Source organism: Nicotiana tabacum, chromosome 23 (genome assembly GCF_000715075.1).
Source record: "Nicotiana tabacum cultivar K326 chromosome 23, ASM71507v2, whole genome shotgun sequence".
NCBI lineage: Eukaryota > Viridiplantae > Streptophyta > Magnoliopsida > Solanales > Solanaceae > Nicotiana > Nicotiana tabacum.
Window position 1 is genome coordinate 90987044 of NC_134102.1, and position 12521 is coordinate 90999564.

The 12521-nt window shown below is 37.7% G+C and overlaps 1 protein-coding gene across 1 annotated transcript in view; it reads right to left on the reverse strand.

Annotated features, from left to right (window-relative positions):
- Positions 1 to 12521, reverse strand: part of LOC107829523 (endoribonuclease Dicer homolog 3a) — a 37729-nt gene that overhangs the window by 17709 nt on the left and 7499 nt on the right. Inside the window, exons 9-14 of the mRNA XM_075245359.1 lie at positions 10158 to 10287; positions 9077 to 9182; positions 8777 to 8969; positions 8507 to 8667; positions 8206 to 8424; positions 6339 to 6598 (exon numbers count right to left, since the gene is read on the reverse strand). Coding sequence (XP_075101460.1) covers positions 6339 to 6598; positions 8206 to 8424; positions 8507 to 8667; positions 8777 to 8969; positions 9077 to 9182; positions 10158 to 10287 — 1069 coding nt within the window. The remainder of the gene's footprint in view (positions 1 to 6338; positions 6599 to 8205; positions 8425 to 8506; positions 8668 to 8776; positions 8970 to 9076; positions 9183 to 10157; positions 10288 to 12521) is intronic.

A 12521-nucleotide genomic window follows, 5' to 3' on the forward strand; every position in this document is an offset into this window, starting at 1 on the left:
AATTTGGTGCTTATTTGGAGTCCAATGGGATAGTCCATGAGACTAGTTGTCCTTACACTAATGCACAAAATGGAGCCGCTAAAAGAAAAAATAGGCATTTGTTAGAAGAAGCAAGATCTCTTATGTTCACCATGCATCTACCAAAACCTTACTGGGGGATGCTATTCTAGTGGGTTCCTATCTTATTACAAAATATCACTTAAACCCCTCAATTTTCAAAGTCCTCTGAAAACTTCAAAGGGTAAGAATGAATATATTGTTCCTTTTTTTTTTTTGATGAAGTAAGGTGTTGTATTGCTGGCATCAGGAAGATGCAATAAGTACAAAAGAAGGGATGTTAGCTCCAGTACATCATGTGCTATTCTAGTCATAGGGAGCTAACCACAAACAAATGGGCCATCGGGCTAGGCCCATGAGCCAAAAAAGTCTAGAAAGGGAATAACATTATTTACAGGGGAAGTATTACTCCAACTAAAAAGATACACTAGACATCTAGCTTTCAAAAAGTGAATAGAAGTTGAAATGCCATCAAAACATCTTCGATTCCTTTCTATCCAAAGACACCAAAATATGCAACCAGGGACCATTTTCCAGATACTTTTGATGGCCTTGCTGACTTTCTAAAAGCTCCAGCTTTCAACTGCTTCCTTAATGTTCTGAGGTATTGTCCAGCTGATACCAAATATTGAGAAGAACATGTGCCAAAGATCAGTAGCCATTGTGCAATGCAAAAATAAGTGATTGGTTGATTCTGAGTTTAGCTTACACATGTGGCATCTATTCACAATCTGGAAGCTCCTCTTACAGAGATTGTCTTGTGTCAAAATAGCACCTTTAAGAGTTGTCCATACAAAACAACTGACCTTTGTAGGCAGTTTGGTTTTCCAAATTAGCTTCCAAGGCCACATGTCAATAACTTCATTCAAAGCACAAAGTTTATTGTAACCTGCCTTCACTGTATATGCCCCTTCCTTAGAAGTGCCCCATCTTAGCTTATCTGTGTGTTGGATACTCGTTGTACAATTTGCTAACCTTCCAAGTAGATCAAGCACTTCTTCTATCTCCCAGTCTTGGGTGTTTCTCCTGAAAAGAACCTCCCAGGTGTTGTTGGATCTATTCTGTGCAACTGTTGAGTTAGGATCAGTAGCTAGGTGGAAAAGAGTGGGGTAGGTTTCTTGAACTGTGAAGTTCCCAAGCCACTTATCCTTCCAAAATTTCACATGTGCTCCATTACCAACTTTGAAGGATACTTCTTGTTTGAAGACTTCCTTTAGACTGTTAATGTGCTCCAAGGGCCCAACCCCATGAGGAGCTCTTGTGGTTCTGGTACTCCAATTATTCTGGCTTTCACTGTTTCCTTCCATAAGCTTGTGCCTTCTTGCCCATATCTCCAATGCCACTTCATTAGCAAACTCTTGTTGTGTTTTGAAAGATCTCTAATGCCCATACCACCTAGTGACTTTGGTTGAGTTACAGTTGCCCACTTCACCAAATGGAATTTGTTACCTTCACTGTTACCTTCCCATAAAAAGGATCATCTCAATTTGTCCAGCTGCTTTTGGACTTTACTTGGCATAGGGAAGAGGGACATGATGTAGATTGGTATGCTGTCCAAGACACTGTTGATCAGAGTCACCCTTCCACCCATTGAGAGATATTGCATCTGCCAAGTTACTAACCTTTTCTCCACTTTCTCAATCACACCATTCCACACCTCCACTGACTTATGTTTTGCTCCCAAGGGTAGTCCAAGGTAGGTAGTAGGAAATGAGCCAATGCCACAACTCATTATACTTGCCAGCTCATCTAAGTCAGGTACCACATTGACAAGATATATCATGCTTTTCAGCATGTTTATGTGTAGACCATAAATAGATTCAAAAATAAGAAGGGTTAGATTAAGGTACTGCAGCTGCAGTCTTTCAGCCCCACAGAAGATTAATGAATATATTGTTCTTCCAAAGATGTTTTGGGTGTGTTTGCTTTGTCCATACTAGGAATTCTGAGAAACTTGATCCTAGAGCTATAAAATATTTTTTCATTGGGTATTCTCCGACATTGAAAAGTTACAAATGTTATCATCCTCCCTCTACGAGATCTTTTGTTAGCATAGATGTTACCTTTCGAGAATCTGAGCCCTATTTCAGTATTACCTCATCACCTTTTCAGGGGAGAGCAGTAAGGAGGAAGATGTGATTCTACCTAGTTCCATTACTGGACCTCTTGATGACATTGTCACAGGGGAAAGTGAAATTGGAGAAAGAATTCAGGGGGAGACTATTGGGCGTTTGGATAGGCCTGATTTGAAAACGTACTCAAGGAGAAATAGAGTAGTATAAGCCATCATGCAATCTACCAAAGCTGGACTTTCTTCTACCGGTGAGTTATCTACATTTACTAATGAGTTAGATGTGCCTATCGCTCACAGAAAAGGAGTCAGATCTTGCACCTCCAAACAGCCTTTATCTAATTTTGTCTCCCTCCTATAGAGCCTTTGCCTTGTCTATTTCTTCTGTGTCAATTCCCTAAAACTGGAGGGAAGCTTTTGCAGATCCTAAATGGAAGCAAGCTATGATTGAAGAAATGGAGGCCTTGTCAAAAAATGAAACTTGGGAACTTGTCACTTCACCACCATACTAGAGTTAGTTGGTTGCAAATGGGTCTTCACTGTGAAACGCAAAGTTGATGGCTCGATTGAAAGATTCAAAGCAAGACTGGTGGCCAAGGGATTCACTCAGACTTATGGAGTGGATTATCAAGAGACATTTGCCCCTTTTGCAAAAATGAACACTATCAGGATTCTTTTGTCTTGTGCGGCTAATCTTGATTGAGACTTACAACAGTTTGATGTGAAGAATGCGTTCCTTCATGGAGACTTAGAAGAAGAGGTGTATAAGGAGATTCCTCCTAGATTTGATACTGAACAAAGTCAAGGAAAGGTGTGCAAACTGAAGAAAGCCCTGTATGGACTGAAGCAATCCCCTAGAGCTTGGTTTGACAGATCCTGCAACGCGATGATCTCCTTTGGCTACCAACAAAGCAATGTTGATCATACCTTCTTCATAAGACATCAAAAAGGTAAACTCACTCTTCTCATAGTTTATGTTGATGACATATTAATGACAGGAGATGAAAAAGAGGAGATGAATCGAATGAAGAAGCTATTGGCACAGGAATTTGAGATCAAGGATCTAGGAAAACTGTAGTACTTCTTGGGAATTGAGGTTGCTAGATCAAAACGAGGAATCTTTATTTCTCAAAGAAAATATATTTTGGATCTCTTGAAAGAAGCTGGTATGACAGGTTGCAAATCAACAGAATCGCCCATTGAAAGTAATCACAAGTTACAAATAGGAGTTGGAGAGCCGGTTGGTAAGGAGAGGTATCAGAGGTTGGTTGGAAGACTCATTTATCTCTCTCGTACTAGACCTGACATAGCCTATTCTGTCAACTTGGTGAGTCGGTTCATGCATGATCCCCGAGATCCTCATATGCAAGCTGACTTTCACATTTTGCAGTATCTGAAATCTGTTCCTGGCAAAGGTTTGTTTTTCTCCAAATATGGTCACCTTCAGGCAGAAGCCTATTCAGATGCGGATTGGGCTGGATCTTTAGATGACAGAAGATCTACATTCGGTTATTGTACACTCATAGGAGGGAATTTGGTTACTTGGAGAAGCAAAAAGCAAAGTGTAATTGCTAGATCAAGTGTGGAAGCAAAATATAGAGTTATGGCCCAGGGTGTCTGTGAACTTCTTTGGTTACTAAAATTACTAGAGGGATTAAGACTCTCTGAAAAGCGAAAACTTTCCCTATATTGTGACAACAAGGCTGCCATCAGCATAGCTCATAATCCAGTCCAGCATGACCAAACAAAGCATGTTGAAATTGATCGACACTTTATCAAAGAAAAAGTTACGAGTGGTGTCTTGAGCTTGTTTCAAGCTAAGTTGTTCGGACACGGGTGCGGATCTAGAGGTCGGATCTTTCAAGATGTAAATTTTAAGATTCAGGGATACGGATCCTAGTACGGATACGGGTGCGGGGATCCGACTAAAAATAATTTTAAAAAAAAATCTCTCTAATTTATGAGAAATTTTATGGAATACTTACGTATAGCTTGTAAAGTGTGGATTTCCTTTTTATTCTCAAGTTGTAGATAAGTAAAAGATTGATTTCCTAGATATGTTATTTTCTTCAAATTTACCCTAGTTTTAGTTCTGATTTCGGTAATCAAATTGTATCTCGTCTCGAATTTTTCTGTCTGTCGTGGTCAAAGTACCCAAAATTGTTTGACAAGATCCGGTACAGATCCCATACCCACACCCATACTAGTGTTGTGTCGACACGGGTGTGGCACCTAAACTGCCATGTCGGAGCAACTTAGGTTTCAAGTGTAGTTAGAAAAACAGCTAGTTGATGTGTTTACCAAGGGTCTCAACAAACGGACTTTTCATACACTGGTTTGCAAGTTGGGCATGTGCGACATCTTTGCACCATCTTGAGCGGGAGTGTTGATTGGCTTAATTATTAGGAAATATTTGACTCTGTTGATTTGATTCTAATTGATATTTTATGTTATTCTGATTGATTGTAATTTATCTACCTTCCTAAAATAGTCATAGGACCTAGTGTATAAATACCTTTGTTTAGGGATGTAAGAAACACACAGAAATAGAAGAAGCCTTTTCTTCTTCTCAAAATCTACAAATAGAACTCTAGAGTATTAAAAAGAAGAGCTAATCTTTAGATAAATATTGCCCCACACTGGAGAAGAGTTATGTGTACTGTGTTTGACACCTATAAGATTTATCATGTATTCCACACCATCATCAAATCATCAATACATCTTTGCTTTTAACGTGGTACCAAAGCTTCAATGGTCTGAGCAAAGTAGGCGGCATTGCCTCCTTGCCAAATTTTTCTTTCCTTTCACAGTGTTATTATTCTTGTCTCTTACAGAAACCGTCTGATGACACCATTCCTTTTTCTGGTGATCGTTCTAGCTACACCAAGCCTATTTTTTGTTGATCATTCCAGCATCAACACGCCTCTACACGGTAACCACCACTTGTGGTGAACTTCTTTCCAGTGATCATTTCGGTTGCACTTCATTCTGGCCATTCTTGTCGTTACTTTTCCAACAACTTTTTCATCACAATTTCGATGACCAAAATTTTGCCGGCAAGATTCCATGGACTTTCAAAGGCACCATTTTTCCGATAGTTGCTCCTACAGCACTATCCCGACGACCGTTTACTGCTGCTTTTCTATGTTCAAAGTGAACAAATTCAAGTTGGATTACTCACCTATCAGTTGTCGCGCTTCTTTCCACTAATTGTTTCGATGGCGCCATTTCTTTCTGGCCATTCTTGTCATCACGATTCAGACGATCAAAATTTTCCCCGCAAGATTCTATGGATTTTTAAAGGCATGTTTTCCCATAGTTTGTCCTATAGCACTATTCTGACGACTGCTTACCTCTGGTTTTCTATGTTCAAAGTAAAGAAATTCAAGTTGATTTACTCACCTTGAGTTTGAAGAGACATTTGGAATATTAAGGGGTCGTTTGGTACACGGACTAAATTATCCCGGGATTATAATCCCAGGACTAATTTATACCACATGAGAGATGGGATAAAATAATCCCACATTTGATGGGATAAGATGGGATATCCTGGATTAAGTCTGGGATTAAATTTATACCTTGTTTGGTTGGAGGTATAAATTTATCCCAGGATTAAGTCCAAGATAAATTTATACCGCCAACCAAACAGAGTACAAATTTAATCCTACATCTTATCCCACCTTATACCTCATACCAAACGACCCCAAGTGTTAGTGCGATAAAGTTAGAGTTAGAATAATAGAAGAGTTCATTCTCAACAAAAAAATATATATCATTTTTGCTAATAAAAAAGATAATATAGAAATATTAAGTTCTTGTTTCAGATATTATCCCACAATTGGGGAAATATCATGGCCATTGTTTTTGACACCTAAAAAAAGGCATGTCTTGTATTATTTTATCATCAAGTCATCAATACATCTTACCTTTTTACAAATATTATAAGAACCCAAGAGTTGTCATCATCGAAAATATTGTTCTATGATAATAGGTCTCCCAACAAATTGGGAGCAACTTCGCACACATTTCAACAAGGAATGGATTTGTCATTTATGTTTAACTACTTGATAAAGGAAGGATTAATAAAAGAATCATGTCAAGTGCATCTTAAGATAGCCCATGGTCCCATTAAATGTTGCTAGAGTGTAATTTGATGAACTCAAAAGCAGAGAAGACAGAGGTCAAAAGTTAAAAGCTTATTCCTGTTTACCTGCCCCTACATGTTTGTCCTGCACATGCAAATCACTTTTGGAAGGCTTTTCATTGAGAGGAAGAAGATGACCATTCAGAGCACCTATCTGATGCAGCTTCTTACATGCATCCAAGCAGACGAGCTGTCTTGACAATTGAATATTCCTGCATTCTGGACCAACCATTGTTTGGAAAGCTGCATTTGTAGGTAATGTCAATTTACACTGGTACAAGTCCCCAGACAAGATGTACTCAAAATTGGGCTTTGGAGAGAAGAACCTGTGAGAAAAAATTTTATCATATTTTTAGACAATAAACAGATAGGATTCCATCTTTTTGTTCTATGTATACTCTTAATCTGGAATATGAGAGTTAAATCGGGACGTATCGAAAAGCATCAAATTTGTTAAATGTAAGAGGAGAACTTAAAGCCAAGAGCAACATTTTCATACAGAACGGAAAATTTAAAACTGATGACTCCCATGACATAATAATTTATTGAAAGCAAGAATTGCCCCTTGCAGTCAAATGTGAAACATATTTGTGGTGTATGCAGAACTTGTTGAAGAAGTGAGCCACCCATCACTTGAAAATATAACACCTCGTTGTTGAAGAAGTGTCTACATAATGTACACCAAAAAGTTTCTTTGGAGAGGATCCAGTATCTGAAGTTTGAAGTGGTAAGGGGGGAAAATCAGCACAATGGAGAGGAGACGACACTGGAAGCTAGATTCACTGGACTTGTGTTGCATTTTGTATACGGATGACTCAAGGTGTCTGATTCACCTTGACCCGTAAGTTCAGGAAATGTATACACCACAAAAAGGTAGGGACAAGTAACAAAAATCTGATAAATAGTTTAGCATATCAAATATGAGGATCAAAATTTATTGTGATTGAACATAAGTGGTAGTACGTCATCAGTGCACAGTGGTCTTAGGCTACAACCCGAAAGAAACTTATCATTTCTCTTCTTTCAACCACCACGGACTTTAAAAAGCCTAATGGTTGTAGAGAATGAAGAGAAGGAAAAGTGTGTTTTGTACAAAAGCTGTCTTTTTCAGTATCACTTAGCCACTGATTTACTGTTACATTTTCTTTTTTCTTTTAAGTTTCCCATTTCTTTTCTTTTTTTTTTGTTTTTGGATTAGTAGTAGGCATCTTAAAGAAGCCTAATGGTTGTAGATTATGAAGAGCAGAAAACGTGCTTTTTGCACACAAGCTGTCTTTCATTTGTGCAACAGCCAAGACTTACGCTATTTTCTTTGTCTCTTTTCCTCCAGTTATTTTCTTGTTCCATTCTTTTTTTCTTGTCTTTTTGGATTAGTACCTTGAATTTCGGAAGTCTTGTAACAAATGAAAACACTAATATCGATGATGGTCCAATATGAGATGTAAATAGACTGTATCCCACTTAAAGTCCCATACACAAACCTCCTGTACTCTCATGCAAGTACACTGGCTAAGTTAAAAGGATTTTGCATACCACAGGCCTATCCATAAGTTACTGAGCTTAGGGTTCATGCATGAGGCAGAGAGCAGTGGGCCAGTTATTGGAAGCCAACAGGTGTCAACTACAAAATTTTGAAGCAAACAATAGAATGAGGAAATTGAAGGTTTGATAGTAATTGATGATAGTAGTGTTCCAGTCTAGATCCTTCTTGTGCTCAAGTATATCGAAACAATAACATCATGTAACCAACTGTTTCAAGATTTCTATATCCTTCCAAGAAAAAGTTACGCGTTCCCAAGCGGCTCTAAGCAGGAAACACATCAAAACTCGTTATAATCTAATCTGGGGTCCTGGATTCTGGTTTTAACCATAAATTTGTGTGCGCTTATAAATAAAAATTCATTATTTGAGTTGAAGATATGAGAATCCATACTTATCTCCGGGCAGCATTTCACAGTATTTATTCAAGAGACTGACACTAGAATCTGCAGTTACTGAAGCTCCAGTTGCCTCCACATAATATACATTAGTTTCCTTCACTAGACAAGGTTTCACAACACAGACATCAGGGTCTCTTTTTATAGCTGTATCTGTCACAGAATATTCACTCCTAATGATATCAAACATCTGTTCTCTGTGCTTCATGTTTCCCCTGAAATCAAAATCAAGGTTAGACACTTGAAATCAATAGATTTATGAAAGCCAAAAGCGGGTCAGGTATGCAGTTCCTTCACCTCTCAAGCATTAGTATATACAGAGATTCAGTCTGACGAGCTCGTCCCCTAGACTGGACATAACTTCGAACTGTTTTTGGTAAATCAAACCGTATCACAGAAGAACAGTGCGGAACATCAATTCCCTCCTCAACCACATCAGTGGCAAATAATAAATTGACCTGTAATGATAAAAAGAATAGGGAAAATATAAGATAAGAACAAACTAGTTAAAGGGACTCACCAGAAAGTATTTATTTCAAATCTAATGGGATGTATACATGTAAGTACCTTTCCAGAGCGAAAACATTCCAAGGTTTCTTTTTGCACTTTTGGTGTCAGTGCATCAACTGATGTGTTTGTTCCAGTCAAATATGCTATTGTGAAATCTGAAAACCAGGTCATTTTCTTCATAACTCTTTCAATTACTTTAGCTGTGATAATTCTTTCAACAAAAACGAGACAGCGTACTTGTGTAGCTTTCCTGCATGCACGGATTGGAGCTTTAAGCTTGTGGAAAGAGAATACCAAGAAGACACATCTAAAGATAGTAATATGTTTGGTAACAGAACCAGATGTCGAGTTCATTACCTAAGGGATTTAAAAATTTCAAGAAGCACATGCAGTTTTGAAGATATATGGCCCATTGACAGTGTTGCTGACGAGTCATATCCAACATCTAGAAGACTCTCACAGTCTGGGGAATTGAAATAAATCAAAACTTGCCAAGAACTCAAAACTCAAAATCTGGAATTTTTAAAGTGTTAATATGGTAAAAGCCAAATCAGCAGGATTACGGGAAAATTCAATTATTATCTACTGCAGAACAGACAAGAACCAAAAAGATGGAGCAGAAGCTATCTAGCAGTGTTTACACTAATTGACCCATAAAAAACATAACCAATCAGCAGAAAACAACTCTTTACAGGAAACAAACCAAGTTACAATTTTGTCAAAGCTCAGAAGAAATTGTAACACAATGATACTTTTTTTTATAAGGGAAAAAAACAAGAACAAAAGGATATAGAAAGAATGAATGTGATATATATAGCTGTCCTGGTTGATGGATTAGTTGACATGGGAGAAGGTTCTATGGAAAAATATAATGATCTTGATTCAATAATGTCCACAGGTCTAGAAAACAAGTAGCATGTAGTGAAAAAAGATATGCATGTAAATGAAAGGAACATGCCTAATTTATGACATAGTAAAATAGAGTGAGCAAGAAATGATCTCCGAAAAGGTGGTTTTATTTGAAAAAAAAGGGAGAAAGAAAAAGAGATCAATTACAATACAATCAATAAAAGAACCTTTTTTGATAAGGACAGTCAATAGAAGAACCTTATGAGCTCCTGGTACACTAAAAGTAATGTGTAACATTTGCAAAGAAACTGAGGAAGCAACAAGGAGCTGAATGAATACTCCCACTGTTTCAGATCAAAAGAAAAACAGATTCTTAACAAGAAATCTATGTCAGAAATGCTGGAACTATGGCAAACCCTCCACCGGAAAGAATCATAAGTCAAGTTCCGTTACCAGGATGATAGAATATACTTGTTTGCAATCGAAGAAGAACCCAAAAAAGAACCCTAAAAATAATAGTGATAACGTTGACAACAAAGAGGTCTGCAAACATATCTGCATAAACAATAGATAGAACAAACTCAATTACCTTGTGGCATTGATTCCTGAATAATTGACAATGCCTCTTCCAAGAAGTATCTCTGTTGGAGAGAACTTTTCCTAAGAATCTCATTTTCCTCTTTGTCATCAGGGACATTTTCCAAACAGACCGTAACAGCCTACAATATGAGAGATGAAAAAACTATCAGAGCCAGATTTAAGAAATTCCAAAACAATAGTAGATAGATTTGAAAGGAATGTCAGACAAGGGATGCAGAACTCTTGAAGAAAACATAGAAGCTGGTAGAGATAGCCAGAGTTTAGAAAAAAGTCCTGATAGTCCAGTATAGACCCAAGCTTCTACCAACTAAATGTGTCTTCTTCCCACTATAGTGAAGGATCTTCCATCTCACCATGGCAGGAACCTCGCTAACCTTCTCGGCCAGTAAGTCTAACCACAGGGATCAAAGGGCGAGCAGCCTCCAGGTTTAATGATTTGATGGGATCTACAGATGTGTAGTGGCTGGTAAACCGATTCTTCTTCTTGCATGAAGATTCAGACAATACCGAGCCATAGGCAGCCACAAAATGCAGGGATGCTGAGTTCATCAATTGGATAGAGGCCAAGAAAGCACATTGAAGCAACAGAGAAAAAAGAATTCAAGTACACTAGTCAGAGGAAAAGAACACCTTTCATAAGGTCACTGTTGACCACATTACAATTCATTCAGTGAGGACTCAATTCTTTTAAGTTTTCCTAATTCTTACTTTGATTTGCTATATTGGAAGATGAGACGTCCAATAGGTTTCCTCATTTCTTTTGGAACGAGAGAAATAGGAGGGCTTTGAATGGGATAGAGAAGGACTTTGTACACTTGAGGAATAGCCTCTTATCCCTCATTTCATTTTGATGCACCCACGAGGTTCCTATTTGTATAGAAGATTGGTTGTTGTTCGTTAAAAAGAAAGACACATCTTTTTGTAAGGTTTTCTACTCTTTGGTATACTACTTGTCTACGGATGCTTGTTCGCCCTTCATTAATAAACTTTTATTATCCTATTAAAAAAGTCCAACAGGTTTCCTTAACTTTCTAGGAAAAGAACTCCACTTTTTGCTTTTGGACAGAAGAAGATATTTTGTTAGTAATAGATGATTAATGAGAGAACAAGGATACTCATTGATACAAGCCGATGAATAAATCAAAACCACCAGCTTTTTTAAAAAAAATAGTACATCAAAAGCAGTTTTATATGAGCTTAGATTCCATGAAGTAACTCTTTGCAGCAACCATATCCCATAGACCTTCAGGAATAAAGTGATCTTCACGCAAACAAGACAAGCATTCAAGAAGGGCAAGCAAGCACAATCCGGAAGAACAAAAAGTATTTCCTTAATTTGGATAAGTAAATTTTAGTCATAAATGAGCATTAAGCTAGTGCCGCATAGATGTACAACTGGCAATAGCTCCAAGGACCTCAAAAAAACTATACGAAGCTACCTGAAACAAAAGGTTACGTCAACTAACCTAATCCATGGTGCGTATGAAAACCTTCGTCTTTAAGGGATCTCTTAGATTACACCGGACAGAAATCTTTTTTTGGCTCGTTGCCTGATTTTATTAGGTAAAACACCCTTATTTACGTCTTGTTTAGCTTGACTAAGAACTAAAGGAAAATTGTGCAGAAACTTTTGGAAGCCGACTTGAATAAAAAGAGAATCCTGCACTTTTACATTTTCTTTTTAAAAAATATATAATTTTCATTAGTATTTACTCCAATAGATCTTACATATCACGCATGCAATGGTATTGGAATATGTAAAATGGCATCTGCAGTCCTTGTAATGACTTCTTTTTTTGCTTCTTTTTCTTTACTTCTGTGTGTGTGGGTGTGGGAGTTTTGGGGGGGGGGGGGGGCTCCATTTTGTTCCTGCCATATGCACCAATAAAGGCATTCAGGAAAGAATTCTGAAAACTCTTATGAAGCTGCCCACACAGAATCCATGGCAAGAGGACTTCTAACAGAAGTTAGCAGAGCCATGGAATACCTCCAATGACATAGATTAGTGTGCAACAAGAGCAGCCATTCACAATGCATGGAACATGATTGACTGTTTGTTCAACTTTCATACAGAAATACATCCATTAACAAGGACTTATTTTCCCTTTTTTTCCCAGGCTATCCCCTGTTAAGGGAGTCTAGAAACCAGAATTTTAACACAGAAGAGAAGGTTTTCTAAGACCTTTGCTTTGCCGAATAATTCTCCAAGTTTAAGAATAAAAAGATGTCATATAACGCATGCTCCAGCTATAAACATAGATTCTATTGAGTTGTGTAAATTGCCTCATTTAAAAGCTTAAATAATTAGAGAGGTGGCAAATTTCTTTATTTTAAGTCTATATTGTGTCCCCCA